Source organism: Danio aesculapii, chromosome 7 (assembly GCF_903798145.1).
Source record: "Danio aesculapii chromosome 7, fDanAes4.1, whole genome shotgun sequence".
Lineage (NCBI taxonomy): Eukaryota > Metazoa > Chordata > Actinopteri > Cypriniformes > Danionidae > Danio > Danio aesculapii.
The window spans coordinates 4,069,770-4,097,476 of NC_079441.1; the positions used below are offsets into that span (position 1 = coordinate 4,069,770).

The window sequence follows — 27,707 nt, forward strand, 5'->3', positions numbered from 1 at the left end:
AGCACTATTTTGCAGTCCATGACGGCATCCAATTTGTACAGCAAAATGAATCCCTCAACATTTGGCAACATTCGATGACAGCAACCACTAAGGTATGCCTAGTTTTTTAACGTATTGTGGTCATTTGCTCGTTGTGTCAAATCGCTATGTGTCTAGATCAGTGTTTCCCAACCCTGTTCCTTGAGGCACACCAACAGTACATATTTGGTATGTCTCCCTTATCTGACCCATTAGGTTTTTTAGTCTCTTCTAATCTTCTGAAGAGTTGATTCAGGTGTGTTTGATTAGGGAGAGGTCGAAAATGTGTACTGTTGGTGTGCCTTCAGAAACAGGGTTGGGAAACACTGATCTAGATAATAGCTGTATACGCTCTGTTTAACTCGTGCACGATAATTTCCCTTCAAATACGATACTTTTGAGGTTCTGGTACGATATTTTGACATTTCCAATCTGACAACACTGTCCCTGATTTATCAGAGGTCGCCACAGCATAATGAACCACATTTTGAACCAATTTACGTTACATCTCCAAAGCTTGTGAAAACAAAAAGCATACGTTAATTCTTTCAATTTATAAAATGGGTTATTTTTTAAGTATCTGTACTGTATATGACATGGGCCTGCTGGTTAGAACTTTCTGCTGTGGTTTACAAGTGTCAAATTGTAAAAGTAATAAATAATAATAATAATAATAATAAATAAACAATATCCTACTTAATAATAATAATAATAATTATAATCATTAATATTATTAATATCATTATTAAATTAGGATTTTTAAAATTTCCTAATAATAATATATATTACATTTAATTTCTTATTAAATAGCCTCATTATTTATTTATTTATTTATTTATTTATTTATTTATTTATTTATATGATATTAGAATACTCGTTAGCTCCCTAGAGGAGGTCCCGCCCTCAATTACTGATGATTGTCTCACACAGTTCAAGGGACACAAGCATCAATTATCTCGTATTTATGAAAGGTTATTTGCAGCTACCGCCCCCACTACAAAGATGATCAGAGGAGAATGAAAACGAGAGACTGACATCGAAATTTCAGAAGAGATTAGGCAGAAAAGCTTAGAGGATATTGATAAGCAATCAATCAATGCTAGATTACATAGGCTACATTTCTCCAAAATGAAATTACATAGGATTTTCCCCCAATACATCTCCCATTTGTGATGAGTGCAAATCAGAAGAAGCTGATTTGGCTCATAGTTTTGTATCCTGTCATAAAATACAGGGATTCTGGAATGAGGTTTTTAAAGTGCTTTCAGATGTTCTTGATCAACACATAGATCCTGACCCAATGCTTATTATATCAGGACATTCTGGTTATACAAATTCATTGAGCAGTGCACAACAGAAATTCCTTACATATTGTTTGATTACAGCCAAAAAGCTGCTATTATTATGCTGGAAATATGTTAATCCTGCTAAACTATGGCTTGAAGAATTGATATCTACTCTGCACTTGGAACGAACCAGATATATTTTAAAAGGCAACATTGGACAATTTTTTTTAGATTAGACTTTATTGTCATTACACATGTACAAGTACAAGGCAACGAAATGCAGTTTAGGTCTAACCAGCAGTGCAATAGCAGCAAGTGCAGGATACAGGTATAAGTTATAAAGTGCAGTTATAGAAAAACTATGGTAATATTTACAGATGGATGTACTATGAACATTATATACAGGTTGTATTAGCTATGAACAGATTTACGATAAATGAATATATGTACAGGATGCTATTAATAATCAGGAGTGGCAGATAGATAACATAATTACAAATGTCCATGTGCAGTGGGTATGTCCAGTTCAGATAAGTGAATCAGTGCAATGAATATGGGCAAACTTTAAATGTGCAAATGTTAAATAGTGCAGTGATTGTGAGGAGTTTAAGTTAGAGGAGTGTGGGGGTGTATTGGAGGGGCAAAAGAGTCAGTGAGGGGCAGAGTTTAAAAGGAAGACAGCTCTGGGGAAAAAGCTGTTCCTCAGTCTGCTGGTTTTTGTCTGGGGGAACCTGAAGCGCCTGCCGGAAGGGAGGAGAGAAAACAGTCTGTGAGCAGGGTGAGAGGAGTCCTTAAGAATACTGCGTGCTCGGCGCAGACAGTGTTTCTTCTGGATGTTCTCAATGGCTGGCAGTGTAGTCCCTGTGATGCGTTGGGCAGTTTTCAGAAGATTTGGAGCCCTTTCTTTTGTCACTTCATGGGGAATTCTTCCCCCCCCCCAAAGCAATGTGTTGTAACTAAAAAGTTGTTTTGATTATCACTGTATTGTATAGTTACAGGCTGGGCTTGGGGTGTTTGTTTTTGTTTTGTTTTCGTTTGTTTTTGTAAATGTGTGCATATCAGAAAAAACTAATCCTGGAATCTGTGATTATTGTAAGCTTATTCAATGACCAAATAAAAAACTTATTTGACAAAGAATACGTGTTAGATTTTCAGAATCAGAAAGAGCTTTATTGCCAGGTATGTTCACACATACTAGGAATTTGTTTTCTTGACAGAGCTTCTACAGTGCAACAGGATAACAGAGACATGACAAAAAACAGATAATAAATATATTTAAAAAAATTGAAGTAGTGAATGCAAATATACAGATTGACAAGTGTATGTACATGTTTATTACTATATACAACGTTATATGTGCAGCTGTTATGTGCAAATTGGCATGTAAAGTGTGTTGTTAAATAAGTGTATATGTGTATAAAAGTGTATAGCAAGTAGTGATGTTGGCTCCACAATTATTATCATCAAGTGTTCATGAGATGGATTGCCTGAGTGAAGAAACTGTTTCTGTGTGGGGCTGTTCTGGTGCTCAGTGCTCTGTAGCGTCGACCAGAAGGTAAAAGTTCAAAGAGGCAGTGTGCTGGGTGTGAGGGGTCCAGAGTGATTTCGGCAGCCCTTCTGCTCGCTCTGGATAAGTACAGTTCTTGGGGAGTAGGAAGGGTTGTACCAGTGATTCGCTCAGCAGTCCGAACTATTCGACGTAGTCTTTGGAGGTCGTATTTAGTAGCTGAGCTAAACCACACAGTTATTGATGTGTGCAGATGACTGATTCAATGATGGAGGTGTAGAACTGTTTCAGCAGCTCCTTTGGGAGGTTAAACTTCCTTTTGTAAGTGGTTTTATGTTTTAGAATAGACTATGGAATATTCTCAATAATATTAGTAAAGTAAACACAGGCTCTATATGTGCCATTATATTTCAGTTAATATGGAAAGCGAGTGCATGTTTTGACCAAATCTAATATTGGATTTTATTTTAAATGCGTGTGCGTGTAAAACAATATCATTTGCACAAAGAAAGTTATACCTAACATGGTTCAAGCGATGGATCTGCGACAGAGAAACTAGGGGTTTTGGGAAACACTCGTCACTACATTGTTCTTTTCCCAAACCATGCATCGAACTATGATAGTTCAGCCGCGAGTTACATCGTTGTTTGGGGAAACGCGTATGACCAATGTTTTTCTAGACGTTATTTAACCTTATGACCAAATAGGGTATATATGCCGAGCTAGTGTTTTTCTCATACTGATAAACTTCCAGTTAACGGTTAATGTGACTTTTTTTCCATTTTATATGGTTTCTCTTACAGCATCGATGTTGTAATGTAATTAAAATACAATCAGTTAAACAGATTTTGGCATTCATTTAGATGATCAAGCATAAAAACGAGAGCCGTTTACTCGCACGCACCCGTCAAGATTAGCAGGCTAGCGCAGAAGCTCCATTGAATATACTGGTGTAAAATAGATGTTCATATTGTAAAGACATAACGGGGAAAATGTAATTTAATGCAGTGCTTCTTGTACAATCTGAGACCCACTTTATATTGAATATCACTCAGCCAATGATCGTTGATTTTTAACGAAAACGGACCTTAAATGTGTTGATTTTGTAATGGCATACTGTCCACCGGAAGCACTTAACCCAGGTGACTGACAAATTAAAAGTCCTTCTGCATACTTCCGCATATACCCTATAAAACCCATTAAAGGCACGTATATAACTTTGGCCACTAGAGGGCGTGTATTCACAACAAACAAAGATATATTTTGATGACGGCATGACTGATGCTGTGTTCACACCAGACGCGAAACGCGCAGATAAATCGCGCTATTCACACGTAAATAGACACGTGAACATTTGAGTTTACTCGCTTCATTCGTGTGTCAAGATCCAGTTCATTCGCACGTCAAATTCATTTCACTCAGATTCGCGTCATGGGCAGGGCTTCTGTCTGCCCGGTGACTGTAGCTTTGTTGCTAAATGGCTAACATGGAATTTATTAGGAAAATAACTGTGTTTATGTACTTTGATAAACAGCGTCGATTCATTTGGAGCCGTGTCTGAGTCCACTACATCCTTTCAGAGGTGCACCCAGCTCTGTGAGCTCATAAACTATTCCAGAACTTTAACGTGGATGATGGAAACTTTCAGCAGTGCCTCTGACTGAGCCGAGCCCAGTTTGATGAACTGTTGTCAGTTCAGGCAGGAGGATTTTCCCCTGGGACACCAACAACAAGCTACGTCATACTCACGCCCCCACAAAAGCAAGCTCCTGATTAGTTAGCGCGGCGCTAATGTCAGCCGAAGTTCAGATTTTCCAATTCAATCGATTTGTGTGTTAAACGTGTCATTCGCGTGTATCGCGCCGCAGGATGTCTATTCGCATCTTTGCATTGACTTAACATGTAAATCACTCGCGCTTGACGCGTCTTCCGCGTCTGGTGTGTACACAGCATGAGTCATAGAAGTTGTGGTCTTCATCAACCTACAAGTATACAGTTTTCTATTGAACACCCAAACTAATTCTTTATTAAGAAGAGATGGAGCTTCACTGTAAAAGGTGATTACTTTAAAAAGGTGAGTAAACCCACTGTAACTGGGAAATGTTAAATTGATTTAACTTTCATTTTTCACTTATTTTTATTAAGTGAATGGGTTTACTCATTTAAAAGAAACCGGTTTATTTTAAATAAAGTCACCTAATACTTTTTTACAGTGTGGAGATGAGTTTGACACCACAGTCCCTCTACAATCTCTTTTTTTAGCATAAAACTGCTAACGTAATTCTGTACATTGTTATATTGTTGTCATTCATTCATTTTCCTTCAGCTTAGTTCCTTTATTCATCAGGGGTCGCCACAGCGTAATGAACCGCCAACTATTCCAGCATATGTTTTACACAGTGGGTGCCCTTCCAGCCACAACCCAGTATTGGGAAACACCCATACACACTCATTCACATACACGCTCATACACTACAGCCAATTAAGTTTGTTCAATTCATCTATAGCGCAAGTGTTTGGACTTGTGGGGGAAACAGTAGCACCCGGAGGAAACCCGCACCAAAGCGGGGAGAACATGCAAACTCCACACAGAAGTGCCTACTGACCCAGCCAGGACTCGAACCGCCGACCTTCTTGCTGTGAGGCGACATTAGAGCTGCACAATTAATCGAAAAAACATTGTGATCTCGATTCGACCCCCATAGACGATCTTAATCCAGCATTTCTACGATTCTGCCAATCATATTTTGAAGTTCAGGAGAGAAGCAAAGGCAGCTGCACGAGTCTTTTCATTGTTTCATATGCATTGCTCAGCAACATGGACACCTCCAAATGATGTTGAAAGAGTCACATACTGTATTTATAAGGTATAATTCACCTAAAAATTTAATTTTTGTCTTCATATAATGCTGTATTCGCGGCCGGGAAATCACACGTGATGTAAGCTGCTGACCGTGACCTGTTACCACAGAGAGGGCGAGCGCGCGCGTGTGCACCCTACCTAATGATAGACGCGCGCGTGTCTACTTTAGTGAACAGAACCTGCATAGGCTGTGAGTAACGGGTAATAAAGCTGTAAATAATCAGTTTGTGGCACAGAGTGCTCGTTTGAGAGCCGCGCGCGAAGTATAAACGGCACCGAAAGTGTGCACATCATTTAAACCAGGGGTCACCAAACTTGTTCCTGGAGGGCCGGTGTCCTGCAGATTTTAGCTCCAACCCTAATCAAACACACCTGAATGAGCTAATCAAGGTCTTAAGCTGCGGTCACACTGGGCTTTTCCTTCCATAGACTTCCATTCAGACACACGCGAATGCGTCAGACCGGAAACGCAAGGTCATGCGTTAAGTTTCGCAGGTTGCTGCGGTGCAAAGTTCAAGCTTGGTGAACTCTGACCTGTGAAATCGCATTACTTAACTGCGTGAGACCAATCGAGGATCAAAACAGGACCTCTCTGGACAGAAATTTAAAACATTGAGCAAATCGCTGGCTTTTTTTAATGTCTAATCATCTTGTTTAATCCCACCCCTTTTCGCAGTACCGCACGACAGAATTTCGCACACACAAAGCCCAGTGTGACCGTAGCTTAACTATATATACTTGCAGGGACACCGGCCCTCCAGGACCGAGATTGGTAATTTAAACAATCATATCGCATTTTAGAGTTATGATTGCGACAAGCGTTTGATATGTCTTTACTTTCATAGCGAACACACAGCTGTGCATGAAAATAAATGTTTACAGTGTCAGTAGAACTACTCTAGCCTATATAATGTTGATTTTCCAGTGAATTAAATAGTCTAATTATGTTGTCAATGACAGATTGCAAGCATATATCTCAAACATAATTCAACATCAGAATTATTATAAGTAGAATAGAATTATTTATAGAAACCAGTAGACCTACTTATAATATTATTGTTGTTGTTTTACCATATTTGAGAAAAAAAAACAGTAATAATTCCCGACTCATAACCTTTATTTTACATCTACAGAATCGTGAGAAAATCCTGATCTTTATATTAAGCAAAAAAAATCGCGATTCTCATTTTAGCCAGAATCGTGCGGGTCTAGGCGACATTGCTAATTACTGAGCCACCATGGCACAAATTATATAGCTTAAAAATATGCATCAAAGCGGGGCATGAACTGGCAGTTTTGGTATGGGAGGCAAGTGCTCTAACATGGACGTTAAACAATGAACTCTGCATCTGAAAAGCAGAGAAACCCTGAGTGTAGATCAGGATCCCCAACCTGTAGTCGGTAAGTTCTGGGTGAACACTAATAATGTCATCTAGAGTGACGAAGTCTGGAAAAGAAGTTTTGAAGTGGAAATTTTTTGAAATGCAGTGAGAAACATTTCAGGTTTTGTATGCATTGGGTTTATGTAAACAGTCTAAAATGAAGTCTGCTTATAGTTTTTCAATTGCTTTAATGAGGCCAGTATTTAATTTAAGCATTTCAGATTGAATTGAATATCTATATTCAATCATTTTTTTTTTTTATAAAAAGCATTTATTTTCTCATAGATAGTTTTCGCATTCTCATAGTTGGCGTCTGCTGCCTTGTTCATGGCGTCAGACACTGAATCAGCGTCTTCTGCTGCTTTCCACCCAGTGGCTGCTCCTACAGCCGCTGCTGCAACAGTTGCGATTCCAAGAAACCATGCAGTGATGGAAGTTCCTGCAGCTGCTGCGCCTGAAGCCACTGCTCCTGTTTCCACAGCTGCTACAGCTCCTCCCCCAGCTGCTACGGCTCCACCTCCAGCTGCTACGGCTCCTCCCCCAGCTGCTACAGCTCCTCCCCCAGCTGCTACGGCTCCACCTCCAGCTGCTATGGCTCCTCCCCCAGCTGCTACGGCTCCTCCTCCAGCTGCTACAGCTCCTACTCCAGCTGCTGTGACTCCTCCCCCAGTTGCTGCGGCTCCTCCTCCAGCTGCTGCTCCTCCTGTGACAGCAGTTTCAAATGCCGCTACTGCTGCATTTGCTGCCCTGGCTTTCAATACATCTGAAATGCCTAATGCTTGAAATAAATATACACTTGAAGCAAAAGCACCCAAAAGAGGACCCGTCACAGCTCCTGTAACTGCTCCTGCAACTTGATATAACTTTTTTTGGCGTAGTATTTTTTTAGCTTTTTCTCGTTTCTCCTCTGGGGTCAAGTTGTTTTGGTCTCGAGGAGGAAGGTTTTTCACCTCCTTTTCGATCTGTTCATCCACCTTCTGAATCTGCTCATTGGTGTAGCAGCCATTCTTCTTCACCATCTCGTCAATGGTGTCTAACATTTTCTTCACCTGAACTCTGTTGCTCCTGTAACCTGAGAATAGCACACGGTTATTCCAGTGTTTGTTGTCAATGACGTGACAGTGACCTCCACATTTATCTACAAGCTCCTGCAGTTTTCCATTTCCCTTCACGAATTCTTCAATGGTCAAGCCTTCTAGCTGTTCACCGAAAGTGAATAAGATCATGGTGTGTTTCAGGACGTCCTCTTTCAGTGAGCTCAGCAATTGCTGCACAACCTCATATTCATGTTTCGTGTATCTTCCAACCTTGAAAACGAGACCAATGGCATGAACAGCAGGAGCGCTTTCAATAAGACAATCGTAGATCTCAGAAATGATTTCCTTTTCATCACGATCTGTGTCAAAGAACCCAGGGGTGTCGATAACTGTGATTTTTCTTCCATTAATCGTCCCGACTCCTTTTACAGATTTAGCGGTTACTGAACTAGCAGAGGCTCTGGAGGTGAATACTTCTTTTCTGAGAATTGTGTTCCCAGTACTGCTTTTGCCATCTCCAGTTTTCCCAATTAGCAGGATCTTCCTCTCTGGCAAAAATAAACAAATTGCTTATTAAAAATCCATTAGCAGCGGGCACACGAAAAAACAAGTAAAAATATGTCAAAAATATCAATCGACAACATTGATATTGATTCTATGTATATTAAAGGGCACATAGGTTACCCCTTTTTCATATTTAATATAAGTCTTTTGTGTCCCCAGAATGTGTCTGTAAAGTTTCAGCTCAAAACACCCACCAGATTATTTATTATAGCTGTTTGAAGTGTCTATATTATAGCTGGGAAAAGGTTGTTGCTGTTTTTTTGTACTGGCCCTTTAAGGCTAGTCCTCCCCACCCACCGTTCCCACGTGCCTGTCAGCAATCGCCGCCCTCGGCTGCCTCAGGAAGCAGATCTCACGTAATGTGTGTGAGAAATACAACAGTAAGAACTTTAACAATCAGTATTTGATGCATTTTTTGTGGAGTTACAACAATGAGTCACACACAATGTCATTACAAAGTTCACACACACACACACAGCGAGGACACACACACATAGCGCACACACATACACACACAGACACACAAACGTAGCGCAGACATACACACACACACACATAGCTCAGACACACACACATAGGTCAGACACGCAGACACACACACACACACACACACACACAAAGAGAGAGAGAGCGTTTAGCTTTGCACACATATGTGACATGATACAGGTTAATCTCCACTGCTGTATGGATATCTCTTATATTAATTTACAAAATAAACCTGATTTAACGTCCACAAACCGCGATTGAAGCGTCTTCCTTTATAACTGTTCTGACACGCGGCTGTGCTGATGAAGTTAAGCTAAAGTGAATCGCAGTAATTCATTACACACATGCTCTGTTTTAAAACATTTTAAACTTGTGAAACTCACTCTTGATCACGTTTGATGATGATTGATGATCCTAGCGAACTGCACACACCTTTTATTCCTGGTTGCTTTGCGCTCGTCGTGTCTTGTTGATATGATTACACGTGACTACCAGACATGTTAATGCGCGCAGCTGTCAATCAATATTGGTGGGCGGGGGGACCGCACTCCTACGTAAAGTTGCGGTCGATCTGAAAACCGCTCCAATTGGTCCACTGTTTTTATGTTGTTAAATTGAAAAAAAAGGACTGGGTGTGTTTATATCACCCCAATATGACAGTATATACACTATACTTACACACATTTCTGTCCAAACAGCTTGAAAAGTAGATTTTTCACCATAGGTGCCCTTTAAAGAAGACCTATTGTGCCCTCTTTTACAAGATGTAAAATAAATCTCTGTTTCTAGTGTGCTTGTGTGTGTGTGTGTGTGTGTGTGTGTGTGTGCGTGTAAAGTTTCAGCTCAAAATAAATAATGTTTTATAACTCTGAATGTTATGTGAAGTGGGACGCTGGATCCAAATGCAGGATTTAATATGATAATGGTCAGGCAAGTAATCCAGCTGGGACTCGAACCAGCGACCTTCTTGCAGTAAGGGCGACAGTGCTAACCACTGAGCCAAAATGAATTGACTTTAAAAACAGCAAAATAAAATAATTAAATGAATGAAATTCTGTTTTATTGAAAAACGTACTCCAATAACAGGAAAAATAACTTTGATGCGAACCTTTGTCTTTCATCAATGCTTATAAATTTAAGAAACGTTACACATTAAAGGGCACCTATGGTAAAAAATCTACTTTTCAAGCTGTTTGGACAGACATATGTGCATGTATGGTGTATAGACCGTCATATTGGGGTGATATAAGCACACCCAGTGCTTTATTTTCAATTTAACAACATAAAAAATGGTGGACCAATTGGAGCGGTTTTCAAACCGACCGCAACTTTACGTAGGAGAGTGGTCCCCCCGCCCACCAATATTAATTGACAGGCGCGTCATCATATCCTCAGTTTGTTGATTCACGTCAGCCATTTTCAGCGTGAGTCGAAGCGATATCACTAAAGGAACACGCTAGCTCTATTTTTAGATTCAACACAAGATCAATATTCTCCACATTATCGCTCTAATCGGAATTATTGGTTGTATCTTTAGGTAGGTTTGCAAACATGTGTACTTCTCATTGAGTCTACCTTATACTGCCGTTTGCATTTCTCACGATCCCAGAAGCTCCCTGTGATCTTAACTAGCATGCGTTTTAGAATTCTAAACATAGGTTTCTATCAGGGTACACTCAAGTCGACGGCTGGGCGCCGCGGACCGCTGCAGAAACCTATGTTTAGAATTCAAAAATGCGTGGCGCGACGATTCGGGACACTTCATGTTTCTGGTGCGCCACAGAAAGTGTTGTGTGCCGTGTCGCGGCTTCGAGCGGCGCATCCGGTGCCTCAGTCAAAGTTAATTCAGTGTGCGTGGTTATTAGTTTCTGTGTACAAGCTCGGCACTTGAAACTAGCACACAGTTGGCTGTAAAACTGTACAAAGACACAAATGATTTTGTACTCTCTGCTTGGTCTGTGTCAGAGTCGTACATGTACGACTGAATGCTGATCCTCTCTCTCTGTCTGTCTGTCAGACTGTTGCAAACGCAGAGCGGGTGAGCTCATGGCCCCGCCCCCTTGTTATGTTGGCGGGAAGCCGAAACTAATCTACATGTGAAGCAACACACCCCTAAATCAGCGAGCTGTGGACACGCCCCCAACATGACACTTTTTAACACATTATAATAAAACAATCTGAACTGTGTTTTAAACTGAACCTAAACTGGCACACTCAGAACAACCATAATATTAATATTAAATCAGAAAAAAGAGGTAAACTATGTGCCCTTTAATAAATAACTTACGTTTCATGGTCCTTGTCTGCTGATGTCTGTTTCTGTGAGGTAAATTTGCTGCTGGTTGTTCTTGACTCTCTGTGCCTTTCTTGATATGAAATAAAGTAATCACAGATGATGTTTTCCAGCACATAATTTATTGGCTTTAGTCTTTTTATTGACTTTACCAAACAATTACAGGTAATCAATAAATAAAGAGCAGTGGGAGCTTTCATGTATTTATTTATTAATTTTTTTTTTTTTTATTATTATGGGGGGGGAGAAACCCTGATGCATTTGCCTCAACCTTTGCTCAGAGTTTCGCTTCATTCAGAAATAATAATCACTGAGTACTTTGGACAGCAACTCCATAAACGAAACGAAAGTAAACAAGCAGTCTGGATTTGTGCCACGGAGAAAACACATCATATACCAATTGAACAGGATGTACACAGAAAAAAGTGTTGCATGCAAAACTGTTGCAAACAATTTATTTGTGTTGAATTTAAACAAACAAATTAAATTGAGCAATGTTCAACTTAATTTGTTAGTTTAAATTCAGCCCAAATAAATTGTTTACAACCACTTAATGTAAAAAAATTGAGTAAATCCAAGGAATCATCTTTGAATAATTTTTTTTCAGTGTAGTAATGGACCCTAGAATAGAACTGACAATGCAAATTTCAACCAGGAGTGCTTTAAAATGTTGTTTTATTATTATTATTAATAAATATATATTTTTAATCAATAAATCAACCAATATCTTCCATCAAGTTCACAGAATATCTTTAAAAATCAGAGCAATAAACTCAGTAGTGAAAAAATAACAACATCATAAAATAACTTTTACATAACTTCACTATTATTATTTTGTTTATTATCAATAAAACAATCAATCAATTAATCCATCTATTAAGTTAATTTAATATTTAAAATCAGAGCAATAAACTCTGAGTAGTGAGTAAAGAATTATGGTGTCAGTAGTGAAAAAATAGTGACATCATAAAATAACTTTTAGATAAACTATTATTATTATTGATTTAATGTATTTATTATCAATAAAACAATCAATCGATTAATCCATCTATTAAGTTTATTGAATATTTAAAATCAGAGCAATAAACTCTGAGTAGTGAGTAAAGAATTATGGCGTCAGTAGTGAAAAAATAGTGACATCATAAAATAACTTTTAGATAAACTATTATTATTATTATTATTGATTTAATGTATTTATTATCAATAAAACAATCCATCTATCATGGTAACCAAATATCTTTTAAAATCAAACTCAGACTCAGCACTGACTAAATAAATGATGGCGTCATAAAATAATGTATAATAGTTGAACTGACACTGTTTCAATTCACTATTGTGAAGCTGCTTTGACACAATCTACACTGTAAACGCGCTATACAAATAAAGATGATCTGAACTGAATTGAATATAATTATTAAAAGTTTTTTAAAGTCAATAAAACAAAGTAATTTTAAAAATCTCTCAAAAGCAATATACATCACTGCTGACAAGCAAATATATACTATTATATTAATAACGAAAGATAAATCAAATATAAAAGTCACTGCTACATTTGACGTGAGCAGATGTTAGAATTGGTTGATCTTTAACTCAACCTCTGTGTTTATATCTCGAGGACAAGTTTCTGTTGGTAGCTCAAACCAATTAAAAGAGATTAAACGAATTCATTTTTAATCGAAGGTTTCCAAATACGACCGACTTAAACATAAAATCTACTTACATCTAGTGACAGCGAGATCCAGTGTACCTGTCAATCTACACTCACTTTCTGTCAAACTTTCGGTTTGCTTGAGCTCTTTACCTCTGCTCATGTTTGGTTGAATCCTGGGAAGTGTAGTTTATGATACTCATGAGTTTTCTATGAGAAATAGCCAAATATAGATTACATTTATTCATAATAATGCATATTTATCCACATTTTGAGGGGATTATTTGTGCTTTTTGATATTGGCCGAGGAAATATTTGGATGTAATTAATTATGAAGCAGTTTCTAAAAATACTTCCTAGCTTTGGTTTATATATGTTATATAGCCAGCAGATGGCGCTATTTGTGGCATAATCAGTGGGAAACACCAGAACACAACAATTTTACATTGTCAAATCAAGTAATAATACTTAATGCTATTTACAATCAGTGACAGCGAGGCTACAATGATTCATAAACTATGCCGGTCAAGCTCTGTTCAGAGGTGTGTTTTGTTTTTACATCACACTATTCATAACTAATAGTATTTTCCATTCAGTCATTTGCAGGTAGCACATGTTGAAAGTCTTTACTACCTAGTTGGTCAAACTGTGGCTGTTTCATTTAAAGAAATAAGCTGTGCTAGATTTATTCATTTATTGTTTATGTTATATATTTACAAATGTTAAGCATATGCTAGCCTATTTTTACATCATTATTTAAGTAAACAGCTAATGTACCTCAGTAAATTTATGTTATAAATGAACAAAATGTGCTATATTTTATGGCATTGTTAACAGAATTACAAACTGATATTGTTAATTATGGCTGGAACAGCTGAAGATCAAGACCAAAAATAATATAATATTAGAAAACACGTAAAAAAACTCAGAAGTAGAGCTAAATCAAGATCTGATTGGGAGCCAAAGTTGAGTACTATAGATCCTGAATTACCATCGTAACTGAAACCGTTATCAGTGATTAACTTTCAGACTTCAGCAATGGAGATGATATACTCTCACCGGCCACTTTATTAGGTACAGTACCGAGTTGGATCCCTTTTGCCTTCAGAATTGCCTTAATCCGTCATAGCATAGATTCAACAAGCTACTGGAAATATTCCTCAGAGATTTTGGTCTATATTGACATGATCGCATCACACAGTTGCTGCAGATTTGTCAGCTGCACATCCATGATGTGAATCTCATGTTCCACCACATCCCAAAGGTGCTCTACAGGATTAAGCTCTGGTGACTGTAGAGGCCATTTGAGTACAGTGAACTCATTGTCATGTTCAAGAAACCAGTCTGAGATGATTCACGCTTTATGACATGGTGCGTTATCCTGCCGGACGTAGCCATCAGAAGATGGAGACACTGTGCTCATAAAGGGATGGACATGGTCAGCAACAATACTCAGGTAGGCTGTGGTGTTGACACAATGCTCAACTGGTACTAATGAGCCCAAAGTGTGCCAAGGAGATATCCTCCACACCATTACACCACCACCACCACCAGCCTGAACCGTCGATACAAGGCAGGATGGATCCATGCTTTCATGTTGTTGACACCAAATTCTGACCCGACCATCTGACTGTTGCAGCAGAAATGGAGACTCATCAGACCAGGCAACGTTTCTCCAATCTTCTATTGTCCAGTTTTGGTGAGCCTGTGTGAATTGTAGCCTCAGTTTCCTGTTCTTAGCTGACAGGAGCGGCACCCAGTGTGGTCTTCTGCTGCTGTAGCCCATGTAGCCCATCCGCCTCAAGGTTGGACGTGTTGTGTGTTCAGAGATGCTCTTCTGCAGACCTCGGTTGTAACGAGTGCTTATTTGAGTTACTGTTGCCTTTCTATCAGCTGGAACCAGTCTGGCCATTCTCCTCTGACCTCTGGCATCAACAAGGCATTTGCGCCCACAGAACTGCCGCTCACTGGATATTTCCTCTTTGTCGGACCATTCTCTGAAAATCCTAGAGGTGGTTGTGTGTGGAAATCTCAGTAGATCAGCAGTTTCTGAAATACTCAGACCAGTCTGGCATCAACAACCATGCCATGTTCAAAGTCACTTAAATCCCCTTTCTTGCCCATTCTGATGCTCGCTTTGAACTGCAGGAGATCGTCTTGACCATGTCTACATGCCTAAATCCATTGAGTTGCTGCAATGTGATTTACTGATTATAAATGTGCGTTAACGAGCAGGTGAGTGTAGATATGTACTGTAAAGTGTTGGTTGGTCAATTTAGCAACAAATCACATACTTTAGACAGAAACCCTCTTTAAAGCAGACTTCACAACTGTCATACACACATGTCATTCCAGCAAAGATTACATTTTTGACACTGGACTGTTTTCTCAGTTTATATTTTCGTGTGTTTGGTTATTACTGATGTAATATCTGTGTGTTGCTTTAAACCTGTTTTTATTTGTGCAACAGTCTCAAATACATGCTGATTCCTGTAAAACACATGACAACGAAAGAGAAACTGCAACATGGTTTACAACATACAATCTGAACATTTAGCAATAGCAGGACTTTGTACAGGTGCGGTGCGTACAATGTGCCCTCAAATAAAGCAACACCACCAGTCAATTTTGACCATGTGGGGACTTTACTTTTGGTTAGTAAATCAAACAGAAATACGTATATTAAAAAGAGCCAGAGCAAAGTTTACCCCCTTTTTTGTATCTTTCTTGACTGTGAGACCAAAGCCTAAATACTGAGACATACAAACTAACCAATCAACATGTGACCACATCGTAAAACCCCTAAAGTCCACATATTAACCAGGCCCTGATCTGATCAGTATCTGCCTTTGGAGACAGTATGGACCTTCTTGGTGAAAAAGTAATTTTTTGCCATATAAACAAATGCAAATGATAATTTGGACTCTTATGTTGTTGATTATGGCTGGGACAACTGAAGACCAAGACCAAAATAATATTAGAAAACACTCACAATAGGTCAAAACATTGCTAAAACTTGCTGATTTACAAAACTCAGAAGTGGAGCTAATTCAAGATTTGATTGGGAGCCAAAGCTGTAAAACACTTGACAATGTGTAATCTAGATCCTGAAATAGTTTCACTTAAGACGGTAATTCAGACTCTGTTAACAGTAATTAACATACAAACTTCGGGTGATGGTATAGATATGTACTGTATATCAAGGGCATAGATTTGCTTTGATATTGGTGGGGACATTAACAAAATTTGTAATCAGCCAATCACATGGCAGCAACTCAATGGATTTAGGCATGTAGACATGGTCAAGACGATCTTCTGCAGTTCAAACTGAGCATCCGAATGGGGAATAAAGGTGATTTAAGTGACTTTGAACGTGGCATGGTTGTTGGTGCCAGACTGGTCTGAGTATTTCTGAAACTGCTGATCTACTGGGATTTTCACGCACAACCATCTCTAGGGTTTACAGAGAATGGTCCGACACAGAGGAAATATCCAGTGAGCGGCAGTTCTGTGGGCACAAATGCCTTGTGATGCCAGAGGTCAGAGGAGAATGGCCAGACTGGTTCCAGCTGATAGAAAGGCAACAGTAACTCAAATAAGCACTCGTTACAACCGAGGTCTGCAGAAGAGCATCTCTGAACACACAACACGTCCAACCTTGAGGCGGATGGGCTACAGCAGCAGAAGACCACACTGGGGTGCCACTCCTGTCAGCTAAGAACAGGAAACTGAGGCTACAATTCACACAGGCTCACCAAAACTGGACAATAGAAGATTGGAGAAACGTTGCCTGGTCTGATGAGTCTCCATTTCTGCTGCCACATTCGGATGGTAGGGTCAGAATTTGGCGTCTTCAACATGAAAGCATGGATCCATCCTGCCTTGTATCAGCGGTTCAGGGTGGTGGTGGTGTAATGTTATGGGGGATATTTTCTTGGCACACTTTGGGCTCATTAGTACTAATTGAGCATCGTGTCAACACCACAGCCTACCTGAGTATTGTTGTTGACCATGTCCATCCCTTTATGAGCACAGTGTCTCCATCTTCTGATGGCTACTGCCAGCAGGATAACACACCATGTCATAAAGCGTGAATCATCTCAGACTGGTTTCTTGAACATGACAATGAGTTCACTGTACTCAAATGGCCTCCACAGTCACCAGAGCTTAATCCAATAGAGCACCTTTGGGATGTGGTGGAACGGGAGATTCACATCATGGACGTGCAGCCGACAAATCTGCAGAAGCTGCGTGATGCGATCATGTCAATATGGAGTAAAATCTCTGAGGAATATTTCCAGTACCTTGTTGAATCTACACCATGAAGGATTAAGGCAATTCTGAAGACAAAATGAGGTCCAATCCGTTACTAGTAAGGTGTACTTAATAAAGTGGCCGGTGACCATATACCACATGAAGATGAATAAACCATATACCACATGAAGATGAATATTTACACAAATAAACAGTGAAATATTCTGAAATATTTGTGTAAATTTCCTTTTCTACTTTAATGTTGTTTAAATAAGGTTACAGTAAAGGTTATGCAGTTGTGCTTTTATGTTAATTAAAGACTGTTTGCTAAACTAAATGTTAATTTTCATAAATAATCCCACATGTTTTTATTAAATGTTCTTTTTTTTGCTCCGATGCCCATAATATCCTATTCATTATGGTGTTCTGTCTGTGACGAAAATGCTACAGCATATAAAAACACCATTTAGTTTGTATCAGCAGAGAACTTTAAGCATTTCACTCCTAAAAAAGACATTAACTCTCTGCAGATGAGTGACAGGAATAACCACAATGACTATCCCTTTTTAAGATGTGTTATCTTGTGGGCTTCTGTCTGTGTCTCATCCCTCTGGTATTGATTAAATATTGCCCAATAATGAAATGAATTAATTTCAATTGAAAGCATCATGACAACCACAACTATCTACGTGTTCAGCAGAAATCTATTTTTAATGTTCAGAATAAATATCTTATATGATTTGTGGATTACCTGAGAGTGAGTAAATTAACCACTAATAGCCTTTCATTTTAACTTTAAAACTTGGCAGGAGCGCCATCTGCTGGGTCATATTATGCTTAAAGGACATAAACTTGATAATTACTCTTCAAATGAATGACAACTGCAACAAACATAATTTCTAATAAATTATTTATTGTGACTCAATGATCAAAATACAAGCGAGAATTAAAAGAAAACCTTGTATAATTTAAAAAAAAAGTGTCAACAAAGAAAATTAAAATTAATCACAGATTAAAAACTGATCTGCTCCGTCAGCTTTATATAATTGTTAATGTTTTCACTGCACCTACATTAAGAATAAACCTGTACTTTAAAAACTCCAATGCATCCAATTAAATTTCAACCCAACAGTTTATAAATATTATAATGTGCCGAACATCCCCATGCAGACAACACAAAATGAAGCATAACACTTGGAGACCTATCGGTTTCACAATCAGGGCTTAGATTCAAGCAGGATTCCTTTGATAAATCAGGACATTGAGGCAGTTTTTATAAACGTGACTTAAATTCATTACTGGTGTGCATCTTGAGACTAATCAATGGCATTGATGTATTTCAAGATCTCATTGCAAGTTGTTTTCATTTCCCTACTGAAATACCAGCTTAAACCAGCCTAGGCTGTTTGGCTGGTTTTAGCTGGTTGACCAGCTTGGTTTTAGAGGGGTTTTGGTCATTTCCAGGCTGGTTTCCAGCCATTTCCAGCCTGGTCTTAGCTGGTCAGGCTGGAAAATGACCAGCTAAAACCAGCTTGACCAGCCGAGCCAGGCTGGGAGCCCAGCCAAAACCAGCTATGTCCAGCTTAAACCAGGCTGGTCAAAGTGGTTTAAGCTGGTCATTTTCCAGCCTGACCAGCTAAGACCAGGCTGGAAATGGCCAAAACCCCTCTAAAACCAGCCACCCAGCCTAGGCTGGTTTAAGCTGGATTTTTCAGCAGGGTTGAAGGTGCCAGGATCGTTTATATTAAAGTTGATATTTAGCCTCACCATATTGGTGTTTCGTAACATCTCATTTTTACGAGGTGGGTCGTTAGTAGGGTTGGGTCGATAGACGATGGCTAATACCCATCATGATGCTGAGCCGGCATCGTGATCCTCCGCCCCGCCCCCGTCGCAGCAGCAACCTACTCGCAAAAAAATACAGACTGAGGCCCCGCTTACAAATAGCATTTCAGAACAAACGCGGTCCATGTAGACACTGGTGTTTCATCTAGCGTTTCTGAAAAGCTCTCCTTTCACACTATACCGCTGAGAACGAACATCACATGACCACACACACACTCTCTGTCATGCGCTGCAGCGTCTGAGCTCCAGCAGTCAGCCCATAGAGCAGTGCACGTCGGACTGTTTATCAAGGATGTACCGCTGGATGGCGTCTCACTATAGTTATTATAGGTGATATTTAATTAATCTTGACTCTATCTAACGACTCTTCAGTCTTTTGAATCTATCAGGTAACGTGTCACAGCATCATTACACTGCTTCAATCTTTCGACTTCACGCTTTTGCTAGGTAATTTTAGCTAAACCTCAGATACTGTTGGTTGGTTCCTGTTGGTTGTGCAGCTTTTTTACCAACCAAGTTTGTGGATGCCATTATAATGACACCGATCACTCTGCCTATTCGTGCCAGAGTCCCGTGGAAAAAGTGATTGACAGGTGGTAATGTGTGTTTAACTTTATTTATTAGTTGACACGGTAGGCTACAAATAATTAATTCGTTATTAATTAATGAATTATTCATAAATAATTAATTCACCGTCTTCCATCGCGATGTTTCAATTTAAACATTGTATGATGCCAAATTGGTCGACATTGCCCAACCCTATTCGTTAGCCCAACGCTCAACCCCCAACCTGGAGGACCAGGACATGCACACATACACTACGGACAATTAAGCTTCCCCAATTCAGCTATATTGCATGTGTTTGGACTGTGGGGGAAACCGGAGCACCCGGAGGAAACCCACGCCAACACGGGGAGAACATGCAAACTCCACACAGAAATGCCAACTGGCCCAGCCGGAGCTTGAAGCAGCAACCTTCTTGCTGTGAGGTGACAGTGCTACCCACTGTGCCACCATGCCATCCATTAAAGGTGCCCTAGAGTTCATTAGTTCAATCATCCCCTGAGAATCCCAATGATCCCCTATGAATCATAACAGTCTGTGTTTTGTTCTGACTGGCCTTTCTTTTACTGGGATTTAATTTTCATGGGATTTACCCTCACAGGAAAACTATGTTGTTTGAAGCTCACGGTATGCCTTTCCATGTACTGAACATGATCACTCAGCTATGCCTAGGTATATTCAGATATTCATTCTATGCCACCTTTGAGAGATATCAAACATGCAATTAATTCTAGGACTACCCTAAAGAACTTAAGAGTCTTTAAAATCTCTCCACAAGTGATCACACTGTTGCAAGTACATCTGTATCAGCTCTTACTCAACTCTCCGTTGTATTCATGTTGTTAACTTGTTGTGTGGGATGTTGTTCTCCTGTCTGACCTCCGTGTATATGAGATACAAAGCAACAAGTTTGAGTTCCAGAAAACACCCATGATTGGGTAATTGTAGCATCAATGGTAGTGCAAATGTGTTTACAAGCCAAAACTAACTCCCCAAAAGGTCGCTTTGGTGAGCTGTTTCATACTGCCAATACAACCTTAGTTTTGGCCAGCTTTTACATCCTTTCAGTTTGTTCTTCGTTTTTGTTTTAAGTATACCTGGCCTTAAGCTTGTCTGCAAAACCTTGGGGATAGATTAATTAAAATTGGTCTGTTCCTTAATTATCATTCTTTTCAATTTTCAAAAGTTTGTGCTGATGTTTTTGTGCTTTTTTCACCACACCCCTGGCATTCTCATAATTGAGTTTTGCTGCATTTATAATAGCGTCACACACTGAATCAGATTCATCCGCTGCTTTGCATCCAGCAACTCCTCCACCGATCGCTCCGGCAAGAGCTGCAGCTCCGACAACAATCCCTGCAGTGATTCCTGAACCAGCGGCCGCTCCAAGACCTGCACCAATGCCTGCGCTGGCACCAGTGACCAGCCCTGCCTCCACTGCCACCGTCCCCGCTGCCAGTCCCGAAGCTCCAGCTGCAAGTCCTGAAGCTCCAGACACAAGTCCCGAAGCTCCGGCTGCTAATCCTGAGGCTCCAGCCGCTAGTCCTGAAGCTCCGGCTGCCGCAGCTCCTGCTATTGTTACGGCTTTCAGTAAAGTAACGACAGATGCCACAGCAACTCCGATGCCCAGAAAAGCTCCAGTCAGAGTCCCTGTAGCGACTCCAGCAAGTCGAATTAGAAGTTTCTTATGTACAATCTTTTTCGCGATCTCCCGTTTTTCCTCTGGAGACAAACTAACCTCGTTCATGCTCTTGACCTCCTCTTGAATTTCCTCCTCCACCATCTGAAGCAGTTCATTGGTGTAGCAGCTGTTCTTGTTGTCCTTCAGCTTCTCCTCGATGGTCTCCAGGAGTTTCCTCACCTGGACTCTGTTGCTTCTGTATCCCATTTGCCGTTTCTTCCAGTACTTGCTGTCAATGACGTGACAGCGACCTCCACATTTATTAACGAGCTCCTGAAGTTTTGGACTCATCTTCACAAACTCCTCGATGGTTTGACCTTCTAGCTGTTCTCCGTGAGTGAACAAAACCACAGAGTGATTAAATGTATCTTCTCCACAGTATTCGACAATTTTATCCACAATCTCCATCTCATGTCCTGTGTATCTGCCGACCTTCAGGACGATGGTGAACATGTCTGGACCTGGAGAGCTCTCGATCACTGATCTAATGATCTCGGATTTAATGGTTTCCTCATCGACGGCGGTGTCGAAGAGTCCAGGGGTGTCGATGACTGTGATCTTCTTTCCATCAACCTTTCGATCTCCGCTGACACACTCGGCTGTCACAGATTCAGGTGAAGCTTTGCTCTTGAACACCTCTTGTTTGAGAATCGTGTTCCCCGCGCTGCTCTTGCCATCTCCAGTTTTCCCAAGAAGAACAATCCTTTTCTCTTGATGAGACTCAGATGCTGTTTGGGAAAAATGCTATTGTTAATAATGGAACTTATGGCATTGAAATAAAAAGTTATGTGTATAAAAACTGTGCTAAAGGACCGCTGATGTCTAAGTCCCGGATGACACCAACCGATCAGTGCGCACAATGCAACGCAGCATCATCGAGGTGGGCTGAGCAAAGAACTAGTTGAGAGTGACAGTGCACACGAGAGATAACGCTGGATAACACACCTGCGATCTAACTCACTCTGCAAAAAAGGACATAACAGGCACTGGTGGTATACTGTGTTACAGTGTGCGTGTATTAAAAGTAAGTGATCACTGTTTATAAAGTTATTATCAACAGAAGATCAGCTGTTGTTCTCATACTACCTGTAGCAGCTTGTTAGCACAATACTGCTTGTATTACCTGCTTAAACTCGGGAATTATCAAGTGTTTAAGTACAAGTTGTAGTTATATGTTCATATGTACACATTGCAGCATGCTACTACTGTATATTTGTGGTTTATCATGTATGTGCGCGTTACGTGACGATAATTGGCAACATGCGGTGATCGTTCACGTTGCACATGCCCAGACAAAGACCCTGCCATACCGCAGCATTCATGTGCCCGTGGCGCCCTCTTGTGGACACTCAGAGGATTGCGCTCATATTATCTACTGGGCCATTATTACTTATTATACTTGAGTTGTGTGCTGTTCAGTTATTAATGTTTATTGTGAAACATCTGTATTGATTATTGTTTATTGTTATTTGTCTCAGAAACCACACATATGTTCCATTTGTATACCAAGTCCTTCAGTAAACCTAAATCATATCTAAATATCCTGAGTGCCTCTCTTCAATTAAGAAACCATCTCACTCAGTTCTGACCGACTGCCTATTGTGTTTCACACCCAAAGTTAATACATCTACGAACCCCTCCATTTCAAAAAGTTTATTTTATGAGACACTTATTCATAATTATTAAAAATAAAAATAAAAAAAGATTAATGATAAGAATAAAACATCATTTTAAAATGAAATTTTAAGGCTTGTACACACCGGGACATTTATAGCACATGATTATTACTGACGTTTAACACCTTGTTACTAAATGTTTTGAATGCTATAGTTTTTGTCATCTACACATTGGTATAGCATCACCAACTGTGACAGAAGACAAGACTGAATCCGTTAACAGCGCATTTGTGTATCCTTGTTTTGTTCCCCCATTTTTGTTTGTAGATCAAAATGTCCCACAAAAAATGTTTGTCCCCCGCCCCCCTCTGGAATTTTCAGCCACTCCTTCTTTATGGCTCCTTTCTCTCTCAACAGGCTGCATCCTTGGTATCCAATAACCACTAGCTCCAGCACCTGGCTTATCCCAAACCTAAAGCATCCTGGTTCTGTCCATGTCCTGTCTTGCTCTGGTTCGCCTTCGCCTTTGCATCACCCTGGCTTTGTGGTTCTATATGTCCTGCATCTTTGTTGTCCCCCGCCTCCCTCTGGAATTTTCAGCCACTCCCTTTTTATGGCTCCTTCCTCCCTCAACAGGCTGCATCCTTGGTATCCAATAATCTCCAGCTCCAGCACCTGGCTTATCCCAAACCTACAGCATCCTGGTTCTGTCCATGTCCTGTCTTGCTCTGGTTCGCCTTCGCCTTTGCATCACCCTTGCTTTGTGGTTCTACATGTCCTGCATCTTTGTTGTCCCCCGCCCCTTCTGGAATTTTCAGCCACTCCTTCTTTATGGCTCCTTCCTCCCTCAACAGGCTGCATCCTTGGTATCCAATAATCTCCAGCACCTGGCTTATGCCAAACCTACAGCATCCTGGTTCAGTCCATGTCCTGTTTTACTCTGGTTCGCCTTCTGGCTCCCCCCCCCCAACATTTAACAGCCTTAAACTGATGAAGTTCAATGAAATAATGACCTTGTGGCACTCAAGCTAAAAACAGTCAAGCTAATCAAAAAGGACTTACAGATCAATAGTATTCGATGGTGATGATTCTTTTCTTACTTTTCTTTAACGGCTTTTAATAGAAGGTTAAACAGAAATGCTAAAGTTTCCACAATAAATACACAAGGATAAAGCTGCAGTCACACTGGGCTTTGTGTGTGCGAAATTCTGTCGTGCGGCGCTGCGAAAAGGGGCGGGATTAAACAAGATGATTAGACATTAAAAAAGCGAGCGATTGCTCCATGTATTAAGTTTCTGTCCAGAGAGGTCATGTTTTGATCCTCGATTGGTCTCACGCAGTCAAGTGACGCAATTTCGCAGGTCAGAGTTCACCAAGCTTGAACTTTGCACCACAGCAACCTGCGAAATTTAACGCATGACCTTGCGTTTCCGGTCTGACGCATTCGCGTGCGTATGAATGGAAGTCTATGGGAGGAAAAGCCCAGTGTGACCGCAGCTTTAAGCATGATGGTGACTTCTTCTCTGCAATAAGTGAGTGACAAGCATAACAGTGTGCACCGCCACCTTGTGTGCTGGGGGTATTTCTGTTTTTAGCCCCATCTAATGTCAGCGAGTGATTTTGCACAATCACTCGGCTCAACGCTACTGAAAATAATTTGGACATGAATGTTAAAAAATGTCTAGGAAAACATGGTCACAAGCATGAGAGGGAAATGTCCCGGTGTGCATGAGCTCAAAATGACTGTATAATTTACTGTTTTAAGAAAATTCATGCCATAATTATGATATAAATGCTGAAATTATGCTGAAGGTCAAAATTACTACATGTATTTTTCAAACCTATATCTCATTATCAGCATGATAGAAGTCAAAATTTAAAGAATAGTTAAAATTATATGATTAAAAAGCATATATAATTAAAATTATATATAAATAATTATGAGACAGATATTTAGGAAATATAATATTGTTACTAAATGGAGTTACAGTTTTAGTGTACACAGTGTGGTCTACAGACTTATGCTCAACCCGAGTTGCATTAAAAGGCGTAAAACTTAAACAAAATCTGACATTTATTGTAGGGTACATGTGACCATCATGCTTAATTCACAAGACCTGACGCATATTAGTGCTCTTACATTCGATCAAGACACGAGAGTCCATCTATTTCAATGTATCTTCGTTTTATTTTCACATCAGATATCCACACGTGCCAATGTTGTCAAAATCCACTCACATACAACTTGTTTGTTCCAGCCTGATGAACGATGACTCCAATATTTCACTTCTACGGTCAAAAGCTTGTGCTCTCCAACTTCTGCACGTCGCACTAAAAACTCACGTGTGGAACTATATGAAGCTTACTACACATGCGCAGTAAAAAGTAACTCAAAGTATATGACATGCAAATAGCAAGAACATAAGAAGTATATAAAAACAGTATATATATAAAAGTATATAACATGCAAGTATAACACACAAATATATATAAAATATATAAATTACCTAAAACAATAAACTATTAAATATGGCTCCTACATTTATTCTTTTTGTACAATATAAAAATACCCATTTTAAAGAGATTTAATGCTCAACAACATCCCACAATGATTTTTCAATGTGTGCAAAAAAAAATTAAGAATCAAAAGTTTTTTCATATTTAACCACTGAAAAAATACTAGTTATTTATAGTAAATACTTGTGTATTTACTATGAGATAGAGTTTTTGACCATACTACAGTAAAGTGCTATAGTATTACTATAGTATGCTAAGTTTACTACAGTAAAGAATCTGCTGAAGTAATTCTATAGCTGCTATGGTAACCCAACAACTATAGTAATGTTAACAACTTACCCACTACCATAGAGTATATTGAACTACAAAGCACTAGTTTACTGTGGTAAAAAACAATATTTTGTTGTAAATACTACACTGGAAAAAGTGTTGCATGCAAAACTGTTGCAAACAGTTTGTTTGTGTTGAATTTAAACAAACAAATTAAATTTAATAATGTTCAATTTAATTTGTTTGTTGAAATTCAACCCAAATTAATTGTTTACAACCACTTAACGTAAAAAAAATTGAGTAAATCCAAGGAATCATCTTTGAATATTTTTTTCAGTGTATATATACAGTCCAACATGCTTTATTATACGGTTAAAAACACTATTACTATAAATTACTGTAGTATCTGTTTTCATGTGGGTGAATAAAACAAACTTTGTAGCTTTGTAAGTCTGTAAATAAGCATACACTCAGTGCACCACTTAGCGGGCTTCCACACAGGTTCTGCATCTTGTTTATATACACTATGAACAGCAGCTACGCTAATTATTCTCTTTATTCTCCATTTCCACCTGGGGATACTCTTCCTGAGGCCCTCAGACTATGCAGATTCACTGATTCGATCCAAGACCAACGACGAGATGATCCCAAGGTTTCCATATCCTGGACCGGGCCGTATCCTGAGCAGCTACTGCGATGGTCATGGAAGAGTGGAGAACATGAGACTGTTTCCTGTGACGCTCCAGAGACAGACGAGTCTTCGCTGAGGCCAGCTTCCAGCCTCCGCCACTGAGACTGCAGCTCTGCACAAGACGTTTGGCCAGCGGAGAAATTAAAATGGTCGTGCCCAACTGAGTCTGGTTTCTCTCAAGGTTTTTTTTCTTCACTTTCATCATTAGTGAAGTTTTTTTTCCCTCTCCACTGTCGCTACTAGCTTGCATGGTTCGGGATCTGTAGAGATGCCCATCGTTGGATTTGCTCTTCAGTGTTTGGACTCTCGGTAGTGATTTTAAACCACACTGAACTGAGCTAAACTGAACTGAACTTAAACACTACAAACTGAACTCCACTGTTCCTATTTACTGTGACCTTTTATGTGAAGCTGCTTTGACACAATCTACATTGTATAAGCGCTATACAAATAAAGGGGAATTGAATTGAAATAAAATCAAGTATATATGACAACACTTTACAGGTGTTAAAGTCAGTTTATAGTCACTTCATAATCTCCCGTTTTAGGATTTTAGCTGTATTTCTTACCTCCCATCTTCTTGTCTCGTCTTCAGTCAGGCACTGTGATGTATGAAATGATCCTCAATTAAATATTTGAGCTTTAATCTAAAATCTCCTCCAGCCACGGCTTCTGCTGCTCTATCTGATCGATTAACGAAAAGCTACAGCGTACAGAAACACCATTTCATGTCTGTCAGTGAACAACTTGAAGTGTTTTGCTGCTAAAACGCCCTTAAATGAGTCATTTGACGCTGCTGACGAGTGACAGGAATAACCAGAATGGCCAGTCTTCATTCATCCTCCTATTTCAGGACGTTACAGCACAATCAGAGCCCCGAAACCCATCCTGAGAGATAAACAGATGGTAAACAAAGTCCACTCTCTTATAAGCACTAAAAGTAATCGGAAGGCTGAAGATTAAATTAAACCTGTTGCTTGGAGAGTCAGATTTCCAACACCAGAATCATATTTGCTGTGAGCTCAATGAACATACTTCCACCATTTTAATAATGGGGTAAAAGACTTGCTTAATGCAAAAAAACAACCCAAATAAAAGTCTTGCTATCTCATGTTTAATGGACATTAGTTCCATGACATTAAAAATGCTGTAATTAATAGCAAAGTCATTATTTATCAGGGGTCA

At 39.6% G+C, this 27,707-nt stretch overlaps 3 protein-coding genes across 3 annotated transcripts in view; all 3 read right to left on the reverse strand.

Annotated features, from left to right (window-relative positions):
- The window catches only part of zgc:195075 (uncharacterized protein LOC100170825 homolog), a 2,464-nt gene extending 2,233 nt beyond the window's left edge, over positions 1 to 231 (reverse strand). The window contains exon 1 of the mRNA XM_056462579.1: positions 228 to 231. Within this exon, the coding sequence (XP_056318554.1) occupies positions 228 to 231 (4 nt within the window). The remainder of the gene's footprint in view (positions 1 to 227) is intronic.
- A 6,561-nt stretch (positions 232 to 6,792) lies between these two features.
- LOC130231553 (GTPase IMAP family member 7-like) lies at positions 6,793 to 13,225 on the reverse strand. The gene is made up of 3 exons (XM_056460902.1): positions 13,157 to 13,225; positions 11,431 to 11,509; positions 6,793 to 8,641 (listed from the first exon to the last, which is right to left on the reverse strand). The coding sequence occupies exons 2-3, from the start codon at positions 11,435 to 11,437 to the stop codon at positions 7,302 to 7,304; spliced, it is 1,347 nt and encodes a 448-aa protein (XP_056316877.1). The 5' UTR covers positions 11,438 to 11,509; positions 13,157 to 13,225; the 3' UTR covers positions 6,793 to 7,301.
- Positions 13,226 to 19,025: 5,800 nt separating this feature from the next.
- Positions 19,026 to 27,277, reverse strand: LOC130231555 (GTPase IMAP family member 7-like). Its single transcript, XM_056460903.1, has 2 exons — positions 27,092 to 27,277; positions 19,026 to 22,156 (listed from the first exon to the last, which is right to left on the reverse strand). Exons 1-2 carry the CDS (start codon positions 27,096 to 27,098, stop codon positions 20,904 to 20,906), a joined length of 1,260 nt encoding a protein of 419 aa, XP_056316878.1. The 5' UTR covers positions 27,099 to 27,277; the 3' UTR covers positions 19,026 to 20,903.
- Positions 27,278 to 27,707: the final 430 nt, after the last annotated feature.